The sequence below is a fragment of the Mus caroli genome, chromosome 17, assembly GCF_900094665.2.
Source record: "Mus caroli chromosome 17, CAROLI_EIJ_v1.1, whole genome shotgun sequence".
In the NCBI taxonomy this organism is placed as follows: domain Eukaryota; kingdom Metazoa; phylum Chordata; class Mammalia; order Rodentia; family Muridae; genus Mus; species Mus caroli.
In genome coordinates, this window is record NC_034586.1 from 54,485,838 (window position 1) to 54,509,087 (window position 23,250).

Below are 23,250 nucleotides of genomic sequence, written 5' to 3' on the forward strand. Positions count from 1 at the left end.
TCTCTCTCTCTCTCTCTCTCTCTCTCTCTATCTCTATCATCTCTATCTCTATCTCTCTCTCTCTCTCTCTCTCTCTCTCTCTATCTCTATCTCTAACTCTATCTCTATCTCTATCTCAGCTTTCATATTTTGCTAATAATTATGTTTTCTTTGTACAATAATCAAATATTCTCTAACTAAAATTTCTGCAATTTATCAAGTACTCTTGCCAGTGAGCCTTAGTAATACACCTGTATCCTTCTTCCCAGAGATGACTGCAGCTGTGCATCACGATGCTCTGCATGTTAATATGGGTGCTGGGGTTTGAACTCAAGTGTCCATGTTTGCAAGGCAAGTGCTGCACTGAGTGACCCACCTTCCCAGCCCCAAGTCATCTGTTTATTTATTACTATGCTTTATTCACAAAATAGACTTGTCCATAAAGCAATTTGGAATCTTGGCTTGTAGAGCCACCAAGTATATTATAACTGGGCCTCTGACTTATCCTCCCTGCTAATTCCACCTACATTCATGGAAAAGTGTTTGTTGTTCAAGAGACTTCTGTATGATGTATGGGAAGGCACAAGTCTTAAAAATCTTTTCCTTCTAAGATTTATATTAGGGATTAAATTATAGTTGAGAGCTGGGGTAATATCTTAGTTTTTAAAATCTAGGTGTGAAATTTAAGACAAGGCTCAATAACTTCTGTTCAGTCATTCTCTGTTTTATTGGATGTAGAATTTTTCATTGACCCAAGTGCTGAGTGACTCTGCTACTCCTGCTTGCTAGTTTGCTTGGGATTCCCTTGTCACCACTTCATGTGCACTAAGATTACAACCTGGCCACCACCTATCTCCAGGTTTAGCATGTATACCAGGATATAAACTCAGCTACTGCACAACAAGCAATTTACCTGTTGAATCATCACTCTAGAACTGCTTTCTTATATTTTAATATAACTTAAACTGATATATAAATAATTGTAAAAAGGAAAAATTCTAAATTGTGAACAAGTAGTTCAGCTGGGGACTCTTGACAATAAAGGGAAATTATGAAGGATTGGAAATGTTCATTTCAAACTAGTGAACACCACTAATAAAAGAGCCAAAGCCCTACATTATTCTGCCCATAATAGGTTTATTATTTATTTTATATAGTTATTTACTATACAGATATAATAAAGGAAAATTGTAAAAAACACAAACATACAAATCAGCCTTTCTTTACTCAGAAAAAAAAGTAACATCATACATTAATTTCCTATCAAGATTTAGTGTTTTTCAGGTGATTCTACTTAAAACCACTTTGAAATTTTTATTTTTTTAAAGATCAATGAAGCCTTTAAAATGAGCAGCAGGAGAGACTGGACATGATGAATGGTTCCAGAATTAGTTTGGGTTTCCTAGGAAAATAAATCTTGCATCTCTTTCAGTTCTAAGAGTTAGCAGATAGGCAGCAGGAGTGGTTGGGACTTTTGGGTGTGGTAAGAAACACAGTAGGAACAGCACACATGTATTTCTGGGGCTGATATATCAGGATACTCAGGGCTTCCTCCCATGAATATTAACCTTTATTTAATTTGTTTTTCTTTATTATTGACTGAGACATACACACAGTATATTTTGATCAAAGCTACCTCTTTTTCCTCCACTCCAGTCCTTTTTCTATGCCCATACTATTTATATCTCCCACCTTCATACATTTTTTTTTTACATTTTGTATTGCCAATATTGTTGCTCTGTGGATTTTTAAAATCCACTGAGTGTATTTAATAACTTAGTGTTCTCTGTATGGCCATGGCTATAAATCTATCTACTAAGCATGTATAGATTTTTATGGGCCATTCCTGACATAATCTAGTGGTTCCTCCAATGAAAGCCATCACTTATTCCTCAGCTAGAGGTGGAATTTCATGACCCCATTCCCTGTGTAGACTGAGATTTTATCTGCATTGGCCTTGTCTTACACACAGAACCATGAGTTCATAAGTGAACAGATCTTGTGTGGCAAACACCATTTTATCAAAGTTCACTACCTCTATCTCATAAGGCCTTTTTGTATCTTCTTCCAAGAGGATGCCAAAGGCATGAGATGAGGGAGTCTTAGAGAGCTGACCTATTTAGAGCTGAGTGCTCCACTACTTTTCTCTGTATGTTGCACAGATTTAATCGCCGTATGAATCTCCATCGGCTGTAAAAATAAGCATTTCTTATGAGGGTTCAAAAATGCACTGATTTATGGGCATAAAGATAAGATATTAGGGAATAATTTATGACTGTATTCACTTTGCAGATTAATAATATTATGTTCTCCTGTAGAGCCTGTGATCAAGCCAGCCACAGGTTCTTGCCCTGCTAACAGTAGCAGGCATGAGTTACATCATGTAGACTGGGATTTAAATCATGGTTATATGTTTTATCAGTTAAAAGAGCCATGCTTCGATTAGGACTTCTTGAACAGAACTTCTGTTCAATCATAAAGTAGTTTATTACTCCCATGGCATTCATGCCATGACTAAACCAGTGGTCCTTGACAAGACAGTCTTTACTATAGCTAACATGATTCCCAGTTAGTTCAGACTGATGACTACAGTTCTTCCTCTGGTTGTGTAAATAGCACTTTCCAGCATTATGGATGTTAGTCCATAGGAATAAAGCTTCTAGATCAGTACAAAGTTGATTTCCCAACACCCTATGACTCAACTATATTGTGACTTCAACAACAGTTTCTTGCCTTCAATATCTGGAAGATAACCAAGAACAATGGTTATAGCTTTTATTTTCTAGAGGAGTATGAGATCCTAATGACAAAAATAACAATTAACATACAGATAACCAATCCATAGCATGAGTATTTTTTTATTTCAAGGTGTATTGTATGTGGGTAGATATTACCTCCCACTATAGGCTAACTGTAGTCAAACTCTTTTTGTATATGTGTATTTATATATTGTAGGAACCTTCATCAGTTATAGCTTTTGATGCAGCATTTTCAACGTGTCATGGTGCTTTTCTATACTTACTCCTCTATGCTACCCTCCCACCTTCCACCCCATTGTACCCTTCCTGTTCTACTCTCTTCAGTTCGCTTTTCATACCACTAGCATTCTAACTTTTGGTGTGTGTGTGTATTCATTTGAAACTACTTATTAGAATTAGTATCCTCTTTTTACCATGTGGCTCTCGATATTTAAGTCAGCTGGTCAGGCTTGGGAGCAAGCCCCTTTCACACTGAGTCAGATCCTCAGCCTGGAATTTTCTGGGGATTAGATATATTATTTTCTGTTACAAAGTAATCTCAAGGAGTTGAATTTCCCTTAATGGTTTGTATCATTGCTGTCCAGTTTGTTGTTGTTGTTGTTGTTGTTGTGTTGGTTTTGTTTTTACTTTTTGTATCTCTTCTTTCCACTGTCATGAGATGGATGTTATTTCTGTTATAGGACATTGTACAGGGAGTAAAAGCATACTGAATACTGTAAATTCCAGCATATGGTGGCTGGATCACAATAAGTATTGATTCTTATCCCCACTGTGGATTTGTTCGGTCTTACAAGAGCATCCACATGATGGTACAGACACTCAATACCTTTCCCAGCAATAGTTCTGCACAATAATGGTTGTAATACTATAGAGAGCTAAAAGTCAGTTACCCCTCCCCTCTACACACACCACCCACACATATAAATGTATAGCACATGTATAATACAGTATCTACCTTATTTGTGACATACTGATCACTAAGCAGGACACATTTCTGAGTAGATTGCAATCAGGGGCCTTTCTCCATATCTGCTTCAAATCTCATTTAATTGGTGGAAATGATAAGAAGCTCATCAAACAAGAATACTGGAGACTAGCTAATGCTGGAAGACACTCCCCACACCCTACACATCTTAAGATGAGGAAGGTTTCTGCCTTTCTTCCCCCAGATACATTGTCAACATATTCAGTCCCATGTGTTAAGGGACTGTTCACTGGGAACCATGATACACAGTGTTCCTTAGCTACGACTCCTAGGCTAGAGTGAATGTGCAGTGGGGATCAAAATATAGAAGGTCCCTGAGCTACCAAAATGAGGTTTGAGCAAATACATTTTGATTTGGTGGGAGGTACACACGAGCATCATGAGAATGAGCATGCAAGCTTTAAAAAGAAAGATGAATATTTCTCTTAATCTATTTAATCTACTCTTTCCTCCTGTTCTGAGCAAATGAGCCAGCAAAATAGTTGATTTTTACCACATTCCTGTTTATCCTCGAAGGCACTCTACAATTCCCCTCATTATTCACACTTTCTTTAGCACAAGGGCTACACATGTGTAGGTGTGGGTGGCGTGTATGAATCGGAGGAATACTTATTTTTTTAGCTTTCCATGGTATTACAGCTATGACCACATGACTAAGGACTCAAGCATAGAAATAGACTTTTCTTTAACCTCTATGCCTTCTGTTTTCTCCTTTCAATGACAAACATATTAAACAAAGTATAATATTCTAGAGTACTTAAAAATTCAGTAGTCAGTAAATGTTTATAAAGATTTATTTATTTATTTTTTTTTTTTTTACTATTTGAGATAGAGACAAAAACCTTAAGGCACGAGTCTTCAACTTCCATGAGAATGAATATTGAGGGTGCACAAAGTTCAATTTTCATGAATAATCTTGGAGCCAAGCAACTGTTGCAACGTCCTTGTAAGTCTTGGTAGAGTGGGTTATACATAAAATGTGACAGGCTTATTCATGTTCTGTGATTGTGTATATAACATTCCCTCTTCTGTTCCCTATGCATGGGTAATTTCCATACTGTCCATTTCCCTCCATCTAGGCATGGCTATCCTGGTCTCAGGTGCCAAGAACCAGCCACAGCTTTGAAAGTGGTTCCTGAGAGAAGGCATGTGGGTGCAGCAAAACAAATGACTTGAAGTCAAATTGTGGGTATCAAGCTGTTGGCCTATATTTTGCTTGAGACATATTTCCAGATTGCTCTATCCTTGGGACAGCTTTCTCTTACAGTACCAAAAACTCTCTGGATAGCTCATCTTTTGCAGATCAAAAACCCAGTTTTTATTTATTACCAATTCAGTCATTACTCCAGGTTTCCTTAGGACTGTTCCATGAATCAAGATCTAATGATCCCAGTCTCTTGATTCTTAGAAGGAAACAGACAGCAAGGACTTTTTTTTTTAACATTACAAAAGAATTCAGAGATCTGTGTGCCTTTGTTAAGCAATGACAATACGCTAGATGGGTGAGAATTTGTTCTGTGATAAGAAACCCCTAAATCTCTTTATATCCTTCCTTAGTATCTTTCTGACAAGCTGATTCATAGGGCAGTTGCTTCTGTTCTTTTAGATTTATGAATCTCCTTATACAATTCATATTGCATCCTTATATTTTACATAATTGTGAAATTAAGTACTTTTGAACTCATGTTTTCAGAGTTATTTCCCACAACTTAAGGGTTGTATTGATGGTCTAAGCAATTACCCATTTGCTGAGACTTTAACCATACTATCACTTTCCAGACACTCATTGTCTCTGATTATCATGTAATAATTAACTTGGCAGAGAGGGCATTCATCAAAGAAAGAACACGAATATACATAAATTATTATACAAACAGGCCTATGCCTACATCAACCATCAACACTCACGGAGGCCCATGTCCTGCCAGTTCTGTTCCATGGGTAGGAACCATGTCAGGCCATTCCTTTAACACTCACTTTTCAGCTTAACTGGCTCTGCCTTTGAAAGGCCTCTATGAGCACCTCCTAGTACATTTTGTACCCTGTGTCAATATTCTAACATCTGTCTTTCTTCTGTGAAGGTCTCTCACATGTTTTTTTTTGAACTTTTTTTTCCACTTCACCCAGCATTCTCCTCATGGAAAATAAAAGTTAAAAGAGCAAATGATGCCCATGTAGGGCTCCATGAGTGTCTTCTTTCAGTGTTGTACCAAGAGTGAGATACAGGTCCCCTTGTAGTTTCACAGCACAGATTTGGACAGAGAATGTAAAGAAGGAGCAAAAGAGAAAGGAATTGTAGAAGAAAGAATTTGGAAAAGGAGGGAGACACCATAAACACCACACTTTCCCTCAACCTTGAGCCCTGGGATACAGAATGGAAAATTTATTCTAACAGTACTAGGAGTTTAAGTTCAGAGGCAGCAACTGTGCCTTAATTAAACAGAGTTCCATTGGTCTTTGGCATAGGAAATGGTGACTTTCTAAGACATTATTTAAATTATCTCTTTCATCCTATTCCAGGAACTGGTGGTTGGTCCCCAGCAGATTCTAATGCCCAGCAGTGGCTCCAAATGGACCTGGGAAACAGAGTGGAGATTACAGCTGTGGCTACCCAGGGAAGATATGGGAGCTCTGACTGGGTGACAAGCTATCGCCTGATGTTCAGTGACACAGGGCACAACTGGCAACAGTACACGCAGGAAGGCAGCATCTGGGTAGGACATATTTTCCTTTACTCGTGAATAAAAATGAGATTTGCTAATTCTAACCAGTGAGTGTTTCTACCACCTTACTGTACCCAGACTATTAGGGCTTAAATCACTGTCCTGTGCCTATTCAGAATTATAACATTACATCTAGGTCATGTCTTCTGTATAGCTCTATACCAAGGGCAATTGGAGGATCAGAGGTAAAGGTTCATTGTGTTCTTCCCTCTATTGGAATTTTGACGGTTTTAGAGCAGAGTCTGTTACATCATCTTTGACAATATGAAAACATGATAACAAAAACCTAGTTGTTTGTAAGACGGTGTCATTGGCTATCCTACTTTCTTTTGCTCAATGTTTTGTGGTAAAGTTCTATTGACCAAAGCAATATGAATGAGAAAAGTCTCATTTTTGTTTATGGTTCCAGGTTGCCATCTATCAAGGCAAGGGGTTCAGAGCTGTAGGAGCCTGAGGTTGGTAGTCACATGGCATTTATAATGAGAAGAAGCAATGAATGTTATGCTAGTGCTCATCTCAGTTTCTTCACTTTCTTTTTAAAATTTATTTATTTATATGCTTTAATCCTTTTTTACAGACCAGATTTTAGCCCCTTACTTGTTGCCTCTGACAGCTCCCCTTCCCATACCTCCTCCTGCCCTAGTCTCCAAGATGATATACCCACCCTTCTACACCCACCCCACCAGGCCACAGCACTCCCTGGGGACTCAAGAGTTAGGTGTATCTTCTCTCACTGAGGCCAGACCAGGCAGTTCTCTGCTGTATATGTGTAAGGGGGGAGGGGGAACAGCGTGATATCAGCTGGTGTATGCTGCCTGGTTGGTGTCTCAGTTTTTGAGAGATCTCAGGGGTCCAGGTAAGTTGAGACTGCAGGTCTTCCCATGGGACTTTCCTCCACCTCAGCTTCTTCCAGCTTTTCCCCAATTCAACCACAAGGGTCCCCTGTTTCCAGTCACTGATTGGGTGCTAGTATCTGTATCTGACTCTTTCAGCTGCTTGTTGGGTCTCTCAGAGGGCAGCCATGCTAGGCTCCAGTCTGTAAGCACACCAAAGTAATTAGTAATAGTATTAGTAATAGTGTCAGGGCCCCAGATCTCTTATTGAGCTGGATTCTTATTTGGGCCTGTCATTGGACCTCCTTTCTCTCATGCTCTTCTCCATTTTTGTCCCTGAAGTTCATTCAGTGTGAAGAACCGCCTCCCATTACCGAATCCATGATGAGGAATTGCATGACCTCAAAGTCTGACTCAGAGTACATGTTCTTCCTTAACACTGCTTCCTGTCAGCTATCTTGTCACAGCAACCAGGAAAGACACAGATACACCAGCCTTTCACTTTCCTCTGACTATTTTGCATCTTCTTCAGATTAATTTTGTATTTCAAGTTTACAGGGATCATATAGTCTTTTACCAATATAACCTACACCTGGATGGTATGATGCTTGGTGATTTCTGTACTTTTCTGGAGTGTGTTTGCACACATGAGGTTTGCATTGGTTACCAAACACTTCCCTTACTCTGTGGTCAGTTGAAACAATGGATTACATAGTTCAGTCGTCCGTTTTCCAATTTCATGCTTTTTTTATTGGATATTTTCGTTATTTACATTTCAAATCCTATCCCATTTCCTGGTTTTGTGCCCCCCCCCCAGAAAATCCCTATCCCATCCTCCTTCCCCCTGCCTCTATGAGTGTGTTTCTCCAGTCACCCATCCACACTCACCTCCCTACCTTCAATTCCCCTACACTGGGGCACCTATCTTGCCTTCACAGGACCAAGGACCTCTCCTTTGATGCATGACAAGGCCATCCTCTGCAAGGTAAGCAGCTGTAGCCATGTGCACTCCTTTCTTGATGGCTTAGTCCCCCTGGGAACTCTGGGGGAGGACTGAATGATTGATATTGTTATTCCTCCTGTGGTTTTATAATCTGCTTCAACTCCTTCAGTCCTTTCTCTAACCCCTCTATTGGGGACTCTATGCTCAGTCCAATGGTTAGCTACTAGCATCTGCCTCTGTATTTGTAAGGCTCTGGCAGGGTCTGTCAGAAGACAGCCATATAAGACTCCTTGCAGCATGCACTTTTTGGCATCCACAATAGTGTCTGTTAACTGTATATGGGATGAATCCCCAGGTGGGACAGACTCTGGATGGCCTTTCCTTCAGTCACGGCTCTACACTTTGTCACCATATTTGCTCCTGTGAGTATTTTGTTTTTCTAAGAAGAACCAAAGCACCAAAACTTTACTCTTCCTTCTTCAGCTTCATGTGGTCTGTGAATTATAGCTTGGTTATTTGGAACTTTTTGGCTAATATCAACTTGTCAGTGAATGCATACCATGCATATTCTTTTGTGATTGGGTTACCTTACTCAGGATGATACTTTATAATTCTATCCATTTGCTTAAGAATTCCATGAATTCATAATTTTTAATAGCTGAGTAGTATTTTATTGTGTAAATGTACCACATTTTCTGCATCCACTCCTCTGTTGAGGGACTGCTGGGTACTTTCTAGTTCATGGCTGTTATAAATAAGGCTGCTATGAACATAGTGGAGCACATGTCCTTATTACATGTTGGTGCATCTTCTGAATATATGCCTAGGAGTGGTATAGCTGGGTCCTCAGGTAGTACTATGTCCAATTTTCCGAGGAACTGCCAAACTGATTTCCAGGGTGGTTGTATCAGCTTGCAATCCCACCAGCAATGGGGAAATGTTCCTCTTTCTTCACATCTTTGCCAGAATCTGCTGTCACCTAAGGTTTTGATCTTAGCCATTTTGACTGGTATGAGGATTGCTTTGATTTGCATTTCTCTGATGACTAAGGATAATGAACATTTCTTTAGGTACTTCTCGGCCATCCAGTATTCCTTAGTTGAGAATTCTTTGTTCAGCTCTGTACCCCATTTTTAATGGTGTTATTTCATTCTCTGGAGTCTGATTTCTTGAATTCCTTGTATATGTTGGATATTAGCCCTCTATCAGATGAAGGATTGGTAAAGAACTTTTCCCAATCTGTTTGTTGCCTGTTTGTCCTATTGACAGTGTCCTTTGCCTTACAGAAGCTTTACAGAAGTTTTATTAGGTCCTATTTGTCAATACTTGATCTTAGAGCATAAGCCATTGTTCTGTTCAGGAAATTTTGCCCTGTGCCAATGTGTTCAAGGCTCTTCCCCAATTTCTCCTCTTTCAGTTTCAGTGTATCTGGTTGTATGTGGAGGTCCTTGATCTACTTGGAATTGGGCTTTGTACAAGGAGATAAGAATGGGTTGATTTGCTTTTTTCTACATGCTGAACACCAGTTGAACCCACACCATTTGTTAAAAATGCAGCCTTTTTCCACTGAATGGTTTTAGGTCCTTTATCAAAGATCAAGTGACTGTAAGTGTGTGGGTTCATTTTTGGGTCTTCAATTGTATTCCACTGATCTTCTTGTCAGTATCTGTACAAACACCAGGCAGTATTTATCACTATTGTTCTGTAATACAGCTTGAGGCCAGCAATGGTGATTCCCTCAGAAGTACTTTTATTGTTGAGAATAATTTTTGCTCTCCTGGGTTTTTTGTTATTCCAAATGAATTTACAAATTGTTCTTTCTAACTTCATGAATAATTGAGTTGGAATTTTGATGAGAATTGCATTGAATTTGTAGATTGCTTTCAGAAAGATTACCAATTTTACTATATCAATCCTGCCAATCCATGAGCATGGGAGATCTTTCCATCTTCTGAGGTCTTCTTTGATTTCTTTCTTCAGAGACTTGAAATTCTTGTCATACAGATATTTCACTTGCTTGGTTAGAGCACACCAAAGTATTTTATATTATTTATGATGATTTTGAAGGGTATCATTTCCCTAATGTCTTTCTCAGCCTTTTTATTCTTTGAGTAGAGGAAGGCTACTGATTTGTTTGAGATAGTTTTATATCAAGCCACTTTTCTGAAGTTGTTTATGACCTTTAGGAGTTCTCTTGTGGAATTTGTGGGGTCATTTTAGTATACTATCATGTCTTCTGTAAGTAATGATATTTTGACTTTTTTCCTTTCCAATTTGTATTCCTCTGACCCCCTTTTATTGTCTAATTGCTTGAGCTAAAACTTCAAGTAGTATATTGAATAGGTCAAGAGAGAGTGGGCAGCCTTACTCCCTGATTTTAGTGGGATTGCTTTAAGTTTCTCTCCATTTAGTTTGATGTTGGCTACTGGTTTGCTGTATATTGCTTTTATTATGTTTAGATATGGGCCTTGAATTCCTGATCTTTCCAAGACTTTTATCATGATCTGGTGTTGGATTTTGTCGAATGCCTTTTCAGCATGTTATGACATGTTAATGCAGTTTTTCTCTTTGACTTTGTTTATATAGTGGATTATGTTAATTGATTTCTGTACATTGAACCATCCTTGCATCCCTGGGGTGAAGCCTACTTGATCATGATGGATGATCATTTTGATGTGTTCTTGGATTTGGTTTGAGAGAATTTTATTGAATATTTTTGTATCGATATTTATAAGGGAAATTGGTCTGAATTCTCTTTCTTTGTTGGATCTTTTTGTGGTTTAGGTATCAAAGTAATTGTGACTTCATGGAAGGAGCTGGGTAGAGTTCCTTCTGTTTCTATTTTGTGGAATACTTTGAGGAGATTGGTACTAAGTCTTCTTTGAAGGTCTGACAGAATTCTGCACTAAACACATCTGTGTCTGGGCTTTTATTTTGGTTGGGAGACTATTAATGACTGTTTCTATTTCTCTAGGGGATATAGGACTATTTAGATAATTTGTATGATCCTTATTTAACTTTGGTACCTGGTATCTGTGTAGAAAATTGTCCAATTCATTCAGATTTTCCAGTTTTGGTGAGTATAGGCTTTTTTAGTACAATCTGATGATTTTTTTGGATTTCCTAGGTTTCTGTTGTTATATCTCCCTTTTCATTTCTGATTTTGTTAAGTTGGGTACTGTCTCTGTGCCCTCTGGTTATTCTGGCTAAGGGTTTATCTATCTTGTTGATTTTTTCAAGGAACCAGCTCTTGGTTTGGTTGTTTCTTTATATAGTTTTTTTTTCCTACCTGGTTGATTTCATCCTTGAGTTTGATTATTTCCTGCCACCTACTCCTCTTGGGTGCATTTGCTTCTTTTTCTTCTAGAGTTTTCAGGTGTGCTGTGAAGCTGCTAGTATAAGCTCTCTCCAGTTTCTTTTTGGAGGTACTTAGAGCTATGAGTTTTCCTCTTACCACTGCTTTCATTGTGTCCCATAGGTTTGGATATAATATTTCTTCATTGTTGTTAAATTCTAACATGTCTTTAATTTCTTTCTTTCTTCCTTTCTTTCTTTTTTTCTTTCTTGATCAAGTTATCATTGAGTAGAGCATTGTTAAGCTTCCATGAGTATGTATGTTTTCAGTTGTTTTTGTTGAAATTTAAGACCAACCTTAGTCTTTGATGATCTGATAGGGATCATGGGATTATTTAAATATTTTCATATCTGTTGAGGCCTGTTTTGTGACCAATTATATGGTCAGTTTTGAAGAAGGTACCATGAGTTTCTGAGAAGGTGGTATATTCTTTTGATTTAGATAATGTTTTCTATGGTGTTGTCTTCCCCCTGAGATTCTCTCTTCTATCTCTTGTATTCTGTTGGTAATACTTGCATCTATATCTCCTGATCTCTTTCCTAGATTTTCTAACTTCAGGATTGTCTCCCTTTGTGATTTCTTTACTGCTTCTATTTCCAGTTTTAGATCTTGCATTGTTTTCTTCATTTCCTTTGCCTGTTTGATTGTGATTTCCTGTAATTCTTCAAGGGATTTTTGTGTTTCCTGTTTAAGGGCATCTACCTGTTCACCCATGTTCTCCTGTATGTCTTTAAGGAAATTATTTATGTCTTTCTTAAAGACCTTTATCATAGTCATGAGAAGTGATTTTAGATCCTCATCTTGCTTTTCCAGGGTGATGGTATATCCAGGACTTGCTATGATGTAGGGATTTGGTTCTGAAGGTGCCAAGCACCCTTGGTTTCTGTTGCTTATGTCCTTATGCTTGCTTCCAGCCATCTGAATATCTCTAGTGCTACCTGCCCTTGCTATATATAACTGGAGCATGTCCTTTCTATAATCTTGGTTGTGTCAGAACTCCTCAGAGTCCAGCTGTCTTTGGGGTCCTGTGATTCTGGGATCATGTGATACTGAGATTCTGGGTGTGTCAGAGTTCCTGTGAGTCAAGCTGCCTCTGGGACCCTGAGATCCTGGTATGACCAAGCTCCTAAGATCCTGTGATCCTGGAGTCCTATGATCCTGGCTGTGTTGGAGCACCTGGGGTTTGAGCATCCTCTGGGTGCTGTGGGACTGGTTGCAGAGTTTGTGCCCAAGTTAAACTTGCCTCCAATTTCATCCTTGAGCAGCTCCCAAACTTCCTGAGAGATGCTGTCCTATCTTCTTGATTTACACACATTTATTCTGCCAATTTTCTCCAGCATGTCCTGAGTATTGATCACTATTTGATATACTATTTGAAGCCTAACAAGTTCAGAAAACAATTTGAGAGTAAAAAAATCTCATTACTATCAACATATATCTTCTAAGCACTCATTATATGCCAAGCAGCAGGATACATGAACAGAGCCTTAAAGATGCATTCTCTTCTTTTCCTGTATGCCCAGAACCATTAATAGACTAAAGCATGGCTCCTATGTAGCACAGAATGCATTCTTATTTGGGTGTATGTATTTGTTGTGTGTTTTTTCTGACTTAGTCACTTGAAACAGGTCCACTTAGCACTGTTGCTGTCAAGGAAGGCTTTGTTGTTGCCTCAGTGTGGACTGCAAGCAAAAATAGATAATGTGAAATTGACAGAGGCAGGGTAATAACAACAGAGGTCCAACCCCACAAGTGAACTATGGAGGTGTGCAGAGTTGATGTGTTTCATGTCTATGCCCAGTTATAGTGGTTCACATGGAAAAAAATGCCCCTCATCTAAGAGCATACAGATACTTTTGACAATGTTCTGAAACAAGAAAATGCCTCACAGGGCTACAACATGTATCCAGCAACCCCAGAAGAAGGGACCCCAGATCTGAAGAGAAAACCTATCAGTTAAGGACTCACAGACTTAAGTTCAGCTCACTTCACATTGCCCATGCATGGTTGTTTACAACCACCCGTAACTCTAGCACCAGTGAATTGATCCAATACCTATGGTGTCTGAAGGCACTGTACTCATTCACACACACACACACACACACAAACACACACACACACACACACACACACACACACACACACACACACACACACACATTTAAAGCTACAAAAAATGTTTACAAGGAAGGGGTCCTTAAAACTGCATTGGAGTTACCAAAAATCCTGAGTCACTCATTTCTTATCTTGTTTGATTATAGTTTAGAGTATCAAGCATGGGTGGGATACCATGAAGGTCTATGTGCAGATGGGGAAACACATGTTTCAAGATTGTTGGTAGATCAAACGGCATGATACTTCTTCCCTAGAAGCAATTTTGACTTTATAATGATTTTGTTACATTTGTGTGTCAGGTGTTTTATGACAAGCTGCAATGATAGAAGACCATATTTCTATGAAAGGACTGAGAAGCTGAGTGTCTCGACAGGATAACGACTAAGCAGGCTAAGGATGTTTGCTAACTATTTGTCCACCTCAGGTAGACATGTACATATTGAGTTTATACTCTTTTGGGCATGAATTTACTCTAAGGTAGCTTCTTCTGTGATGTGCTGCTATTCCAGATGTTGCATCTATGTGAATGCTGTATATATGAGAATGAGAGAAGGTCCACACATAGAGCTCACACGACTCCATGAGTTATGAAGAACAAGTGCCCTTGCTGAGCTAGCACTAAGTTCTGAATTCAGATACCAGCTCACATGTAAACTGTCAGATGTGGCCACATAGGATTGTAAGCCCAGAGCTATTCAGGGCAGAAATAGGATGAACTTGCTAGTTCAAACCTAACTCAAGATTCAGTCAGAAATCCTGTCTAAAGAGAGTAACTCAGAGAGTGACAGAGCAATATACCTGATATCCTTCTATGGACTCTGCTCATATGCACAGAGATACCTGTATTCACAGGTACATGTGAACACACACTCACAAATCAAGAAACAAAGAGGTTTACATATTCAGAGGAGAACTGCATACATGCACAGGAGAATTAGCCCAAGCTACCTTAGAAAACAATAACAATGTATCATCATTTAAGCAAGGGCAGGATATGCCCTCACTGATAAGTACATATTAGCCCAAAAGTTCATAGTACCCAAGATACAATTCACAGACCACATGAAGCTCAAGAAGAAGGAAGACCAAAGTGCAGATACTTTGATCCTTCTTAGAAGGGGGAACAAAATACCCGTGTAAGGAAATACAGAGAAAAAGTGTGGATCAGAGAGTGAAGGAAAGGCCATTCAGAGACTGCCCCACCTAGAGATCCATCCCACACACAGTTACCAAACCAGACACTCCTGTGGATGCCAAGAAGTGCTTGCTAACAGTAGCTTGATATAGCTGTTTCCTGAGAGGCTCTGCCAGAGCCTGACAAATACAGAGGTGGATGCTCTCAGCCAACCATTGGACTGAGCACATGGTTCCCAATGGAGGAGTTAGAGAAAGGACTGAATTAGGTGAAGGGGTTTGCAGCCTCATAGGAGGAACAACAATATCAGTCAACCAGAACCTCCAGAGCTCCCAGGGACTAAACCGCCAATCAAAAATTACACATGGAGGGACCCATGGCTCCAGATGCATATGTAGCAGAGGATTGCCTTGTGGGACATCAATGGGAGGAGAGGCCCTTGGTCCTGAGATGTCTCCATGCCCTAGCGTATAGGAATACCAGGACAGGGAAGTGGGAGTGGGTGTGTGTGTGGAGGGAATACCCTCATAGAAGTAGGGGGAGAGATATGGGATAGGGTATTTTCAGGGAGTAAACCAGGAAAGGAGATGACATTTGAAATGTAAATAAAGAAGATATCTAAAAAAATTCTCCTAAAAAATAAAATGAAAAAAACAATCATTTATTAAGCAATTTGGTGACAGCTCAATACATGGCTTTGTTAATTCTTTGTGTAATGCAAAAGCCAAATTACGGTGTAAGAAAATGCAAAATCTTACTTCAAATGATATTGTGGAAAGATTATAGAGAGTCACAGCATTCAAAATTGTAAGCTCAAAAGTGTTCAAAAGTGTTGTCTTAAAAACTTGCAAATACCAGTGTGAATGTTTACAAACCACCTTTACCTAGAAACTTTTGTTTTCCGTATGGCTGTATTTAAATGTACAGATGTAAAGAAAAAATCCTTCAGGGTGTTAACTTTGTATTTAAGAAAGCTCTCTCACCACACACACATACATGTATGTTTTTAAATATGTATATGCATATAGAAATATATATTGTTATTCAAATATGCATTCATTTATATGTATACCTCAAATTAAATGTTTCTGTTTATTGATTTAAATTTATTCACATACATGTACTACATTTAAATAAGTATATGCTCTATATATACACATAAACTTGACTCTTAGAATGCTGCACATATCCTAAACTATAAATTTTAATCCTTTAATTCTCAACCTTTTGATGATTATTGAAATACCTAGAAAATGTTGAGTATGTAGACTTACGTATTAAGATTTTAATTTTGAAATAGGATGTTTTATGTAAATTGTCCCAAATTATTATATGGTTGTATTAGCAAAAGCTAACATCATGGCAATGGGAAACATCAAAGACACAGAACAGTGATTTATACCTCCCCACCTAAGGACACCTGGCTGTTAGCAACAGTTCTGCACTCTGATATGAGGGAACAATGTGGAATATTTTCTCTAAACTTATGCAATGGCGGTAATATCAACTTTGTCCTTGGCTTAGCTACTTCTGCGGCTGTGAAGTAGCAATTTGGCAATGATAAAGTACATTGCCAAAACAACTGAAGGGAGAAGGGTCTTATTTTGTCTCTGCAGTTCTAAGATGATATAGTACATCATTGAAGGGAAAGCACACAGCATGGCAGCTGATCACATTATATCCCCAGTTTGGGAACAGAGAATGAAAAACTGAGCTGTAAAACTTCAAGGCTTAATCTAGTGACTCACTTCCTCCCATGACGTTTCACTCAATCTTCCCAAACAGCACCATCAACTAGGGTAAAAAAGTGCAAACACGTGATCCTATAAAGGACATTTCACATTAAAACTATAACCATCTGGCTGGAGAGATGGCTCAGAGGTTTAAGAGAACTGCCTATTCCTTTCAAGGTTGTGAGTTCAATTCTCAGCAAGCACATGGTGGCTCACAACCACTTATAATGAGATCTAGTGCTTTCTTCTTGTGTTTAGGCATATGTGTAAGCAGAACTCTATACATTATAAATAAATCTTAAGAAAAATTAAAATAGTCAGTAAAGAACATGAAAAGTTTCTGAATACATTCTTTTCCAGATGAAACATATGCTAATATACACCCTGGTTGGAGGGTTAATGAATCACAGCCACTGTTTGGTGAGGTTGCAAGTGTCTTCATTCTCGTGTGCTGGTGCATGGAAGAGGCAGAGGACAACCTCACTATAGTTTCTCGGGTGTTGTCCAGCTTACTTGTTTTGAGACATTATATCTCATTGACCTGCTACTCATCCAACTAGACCAAGTTGAAATTAAGCCCTAGAAATCTGCCTTTATAAGTATGCATTACCGAATTTCTTGATTTTTTTTTTTAAATAATGAACTCTGGAGATTGATCACAACTGAACTATCACCCCAGCATGCAAGTAGGTTTTATTTATTTGTTTTTGATTGGCTGTTTTCTTTTCCCATTTCAACCCCTGCATGGTATTTAGAAGCAAATATATTAGCAAAACATTGAAGGTGTCTTTCCTGAGTGACATTTGTGCTGAGTGCTCTTTTAAACTCATCTCAGTGCGCAGGAGAGACAGATGATCCCCATGTAGAGATGAGGCAATAAATTGTTGGGCTGCAGCTCAGTTGTAGTTTAGAGAACTGATCTGGGATGTATGAGAGTGTGGATCCAAATGCCAGTGTTTCCCCCAAAGAAATAGAGAAATGGAAAACTAAGGAAATAAATTCCTGATGTCAGTCAGAAGCCCAGGTCCAGGATGACTAGCATGGCTGAGATTTTAGAAGAGATAGCCAGTTTTCACACTTGGCCCTGCTACTACACAGGTACATGCATACCCCAAGCAGTTCTGCTCACAATCCAGATGGCCAGTTGCCTTGTTTCAGAATAAGATGCCACAATCTCAGTTTTTGTAGATAGCTATGATCCTCTCCTTGTCCCTAAGCTGTCTGACCCCAGGTGAGGGACATATAAAGGAATTGTTCATAGTGTTCTTGTTCAATGACTTGTATGGCTTCCTGATTTACACAAGACACCAGAAACAGAAAATAAATAATCATAATTTGGAAATAACTAGGTATATGATAAGGATGGTTGTCAGACCTTTAATTTCTTGTCTCTCCCTTCAGTTGTCATTGTGTATCAAACAATAGATGAACTGTGTCAGCAGCCTGTGACTGTCCCAGAGATTTAGATAAGATAGACTGCTCCCTGTGGCTGGAGCAGGATTACATTGTTTCATTTGAATCATTTTAATTTAAAAGTGCTTAACTGAGGTATCCGTTGTGCTCAGATACAGTACATGAGCTCTGGATTTAGGCAAGTCAGTTTGAACCCTGCTACTTGATAATCTTGTCATCCTGACCAGAACTTCATAACTGTGGTCATTAGAGTCTGCATTTGCCAAACACTTGTAAAGCCTACATCAGAATCACTGTGGGAGGGGGGTGTTCTACATATATCATCCTGCATCTCTTACAAAGTGGAAGTGCTAAAGTCAATAATATTTAAGTACTTATATAGTAACCTTGTTTGAATCCCCAATGTCACCTTTCTTCCTCAAATATAAAATGCCTTGAAATTCACACTGCTTAACTGGGGTGATAGTGAAGTCAATGAACTACTGGCTTGGAAGCATAAGGATCTCTGCTCTATCCCCAGAAACTACATTAAAAGGCCTTGTGTGGTATTGGTTCCTTGTACTCATAGCACTAGGGAGGGTGGATCCCTGGGGCACAATGATGGTCTCCTTTATGAATCTCAGGGCAATGAGAGCTCTGCCTAAATAAACAAGGTATGTCATATCTGAGAAATGGCACCTGAAGTTATTTCTTTCCCTCAGAGGAGTGCACAGACAATCACACAATCACAAACATAAGTGTCTGCACATAAGCAGACACACTAATGCTGTTCCCATGTCTGGGCATATTTTCAGAGGACAGTGACGTTTGTAGATTCTAGAGACAAAAGGAATTACTTGGTGAGATGAGGAAGGAGCGGAGGTTCCATGGCTCCTGGATTGTTGACTATTCAGCTTCTCAGATTGTTTCAAGGAGAAATCATCTATTCTGAGGGATGGGTACCAATTACTAAGTAGTCCGCTAGCAGACACAAGTGGGACAGGAAGCAAATAAAACCATCTGGGGTGAGCCAGGAATTTAACAGCAGACTGTCAGCTGCTAGCATTTTGTTTAAGTCTGTTCCCAAGACACGCATCCCAGTGTACCTTCAAAATATCACATAGGACTTAGCAGAAGTTAGGTTCTTATGTTGAAGCTTGGAGGTATAGAAACCGAAGAATCACACATGAACTTCTCTCCTTGACTCATGAGATAATAAATGCAGATACTGTGCATTCAACTTTGAGTGCACTGAGTAGCTGTTCAAATAGTCAAAATGCTCACTTTGAACTGGTTCCCAGTGCCATAAGCTTGTTTTACAATGGGTTTCACTGTTTAGATCAATTCTGAATAAAAATTTAAAAAGTCGACCTCAAACTTTCTGTATAATTTAGGATCACCTTGATATTCTGATCCTGCCTTCCAGAATGTTGATATTTTAGTCATGTACCACTGAGCTAAGTGTATGCTAGGCAAACACTGTATCCACTGAGATGCAACCTTTCTCTTGATATAATTTCTCTAAAGTCCTTTCAGAAAATGACACAATTTACTAGGATCTTTATAAGGAAATGCAATGTTATTATTGCTCATGGATCATCAGGGTTATGGCCAATAACAACAAAGTCCTTCTAAAAGGAGAACTCAGGGTTGTAACAGACTCTGGACCTGAGAGAGAAAAAGAATATTGGCTCAACAAAGATAACAGAAGTATGACTTCCACAAATTTAATTGCCACCATGAGTTTAGACTGGAAATAATCTCTTCACACAGGTAGAAAGAACAATTACTAGAGAATTGAAATAAGGAATCTATATTTTGTTGTTGCCCATGTCCCTTATTGGCATATACATTTTCAAACTCACTTAATCTATTGAGCCTTTCAGGCTGTATTTTAGACAAACAAAGGCTCCCAATCCAATCACATAGATGCTATGCTATGAATGCTGGCTGGGAAAACTTAATTACATGTCATTTTTCACTAAATAGCAGCTAGATATTACAATAAGTCATAAGATTGACTGATGAGAAATACATGTAACTCCCATTACCTGCTTAGCAGTTAACAAAAAATGTCATCAGTTTGATTAAAAAAAAAAAAAAGAAAGAAAGAAAAAAGAAAACCTGTATTGCATTGAAGACCTTAGTGATTTATCTGAATAGGCTTACTGGTTGGTGCTTTTTTGAAAATAAAATACCATGCAGGTTCCTATTGTTCTGGCATAACTATGAACAGAGAACAACTTGTCATCATTTTCTTCTCTTCCTCCTCCTCCTTCTCCTCCTCCTCCTCCTCCTCCTCCCTCCCCCTCCTCCCCCTCTTTGTTCATCATCATCATTAAAACAAACAAACAAACAAACAAACAACAAAAAATGGCTTAAGGACATGGCCAGATAGCTCAGTCAGCAAAATGTTTATTACACAAAAATGACAACCTGAATTTTAATTCCCAGGAGCTAAAGAAAGCAAAAACAAACAAAACAAAACAAACAAAAACTAGGCCCTAAGGCCCATGCCTGTGATGTAAGCACTGGGGGTAGGCAGAGATATGAGAATCCCTGGTGCATAATAGCCAGCCAGTCTAGCTAAATCAATGAGTTCCAGGTGCAGAATGACACTCTGTCCCCCAAACTAATGTAGAAAATACTGAGGAAGGTTCCTTCCATTGACTTCGGCCTCTACATGTACACTTAGACACACACACACACACACACGTGAATACACATGAAAGTCTTCATAATAGGTTATGTAAATAATGCCCATACAGATGTTATCACAGTATAGTGAACAAAAAATTTAAATCAAGGAAAGCAGTTCTTTTTGAATGCACATGTCTAGGGATCATTTGATGATATTAGTTGATGTTGGTTAAACCTTATCTTCATGGTAATTCATGAGATTATTGCTAATTTTTCAAAATTTAGAATTTCAGTTAAATGAAAGTGCTACTCATGGTTAAAACTATGCTCATGTGTTACTCGTGGTGGAGTAAGTTTTAGATCTTTGGAAATTTATTTGATATCAGAGTTAGATATAATGCTATACCCAACCATGGAATCACTACTTTCTCGGGCATTTCTATAGGTGGTTTATAAATATAAGAAAGCAGGAACTTTACCTATCTTAGTATTATATATTTAAAGACAATAGTGTCAAGTGAAATAAAAATTTACTTAGGGGTACCATTATGAGGGCAAAGCTGTTGAGACAAGTTTTAGGACCCGAGTTTAAAACCCAGAACCTAGGTAAACATCTGTAATCCTCACCTTCCAACAGTGGTGGGCAGAAAAGCAGGGATTCTCAGAAGTTTGTGGACCAGCTATTCTGGCATATACAGATGCTGTTTCATTTCAAACTCTGGAACAAGTGGCTGAGTGGCATATTTACATATCAAAGCAGACTTGGCCTCCAGGTATACCCTGTTCATAGTCCTGAACTTTCCAACCCATGGGCTGAGCTGGCCTTTCCCCAGTGCTTGCTCTCTCTCTCTCTCTCTCTCTCTCTCTCTCTCTCTCTCTCTCTCTCTCTCTCTTTCTTCCTCCTCATTTCCCTCCTCCTCTTCTTCATCTCCTTCCTCTTCCTCTTTCTCCTGCCCCTTTTCTCCCTCCTCCCATCCTCATCTTCCTCCTCTCCCACTTCCTCATCCTCCTCTCCCTTCTCCCCAAACTCCTCTTCCTCACCACATCCTCCTCTTCCTCTCCCCCTCCTCTTTCTCCTTCTCTTTCTCTCTGTGCTTCAGTGTTATTTCTCTCTCCCTCCTCTACCCCCCTTTACCTACCTTGCACCATTCTCACCCACCCCTCCCCATGGATACTCACCTGGACTCAGTCCTTGGGGCCAGTGAACTCCTTTGATAGCAGCTACCCAATAAACCTACCTTTAATTTAGTCTAATCTAGTTTGAATTGGCTTATTTCACTGGTGAAGAAATAACCTATCACTGAAAACAGGCAGACCCTATTATAAACAGCATAGAAGGTGAAGTTCAGCAATTAAGAATTAATTTATTATACTTTCATTCATACCATTTCACACACATAAACACAAATGCATACATATGTAAATACCCACATACAGACAGATAAACATACCACACACATAAGCACATGCCATAAACACAAACATACCCATGCATACCACAAACATATAAGAACAAATATACATACATATACACATACACCCTGCAGTACACATACGTGCATACACACATACACACACACACCACACACACAAACACACGCGCGCACACACACACACACACAATGACATAGATATCTACTTGGAAAAAAGTTAAAAACAGAAATAACTAACTACACTGACACTCAGTGAAATTAGAAGCTACTATAAGGTTAAATCATTTTTGATCATTAATAACCTTGCCTATAAATAAGATGTGTGATAAGCTGAAAAATTTCCCCACAAACTCATGTGCAGCCAGAATCTAAAAATATGACCTGTTTGGAAAAAGCTTCTTTTCCAACATATCTAATCTTCACATGAACTCTATCTAGAATTAGAAAAGCCTCTAAACCAGGTGACTAGTGTCTTTATCAAGAATAGAAATTAGTTTGGGAGATGCTGTGTAGATAAGCGCTTGGAGACTTGAGCTCCTTCCTCAGAACAGAAGCAAATAACGCTTTCCTTTGGTGCTATGCACTTGTAATCCCAGTGATAGGATGCAGAGACAGGTGGATCCTTACAGTCCACTGGCCACCTAACTTAGCCTACACAAGTAAATTCCTGACATAACCAGAGTGCTGTCAAGGTTGGCAGCACTTAAAGAATCATGGCCAATATTGAGCTCTGCCCTCTGCACATGTTGTTGTATTGATACTTAACTACAAGAGGATAGGGAAAATGTACATGAAATGTGTCATACATGAAAAGAGTCAAGGACTGGTCTGACACATTTACAAGCCTAGGAGTGCTAACCACTTGTAGGAGACAACTAAAGATGGGAGGAAACAAGGAAAATGTTCCCCTGGGAATTTTAAAGAACACACAGCCCTACACCACATTAATTTGTTAAGTTCTGATTTCAAGAATTATGAAAATATTCTTGGTTTTATAAGTCAGCTAGTTAGGGGGGGGAGTTTGCTTTGTCAACCACTAGAACTTAATGCACTTTTATTTCTATTGGTGTTTGCTGTAAACCTCATATTACTTGGACCAATTCTATGGAAGACAGGTAACTACTCACTGGCCAGAAAGTCCAGCCTACATAACCAAGCAATGTCAAGTAAAACTATATTCAGGCCATCATTGGGAAGAGAGGCCCCTTGGTCATGCAAACTTTAT

General features: G+C 38.9%; 1 protein-coding gene across 1 annotated transcript in view; it reads left to right on the plus strand.

Moving 5' to 3' along the window:
- Positions 1-23,250, plus strand: part of LOC110312287 (contactin-associated protein like 5-3) — a 579,184-nt gene that overhangs the window by 108,876 nt on the left and 447,058 nt on the right. The window contains exon 3 of the mRNA XM_029470910.1: positions 6,244-6,437. Within this exon, the coding sequence (XP_029326770.1) occupies positions 6,244-6,437 (194 nt within the window). The remainder of the gene's footprint in view (positions 1-6,243; positions 6,438-23,250) is intronic.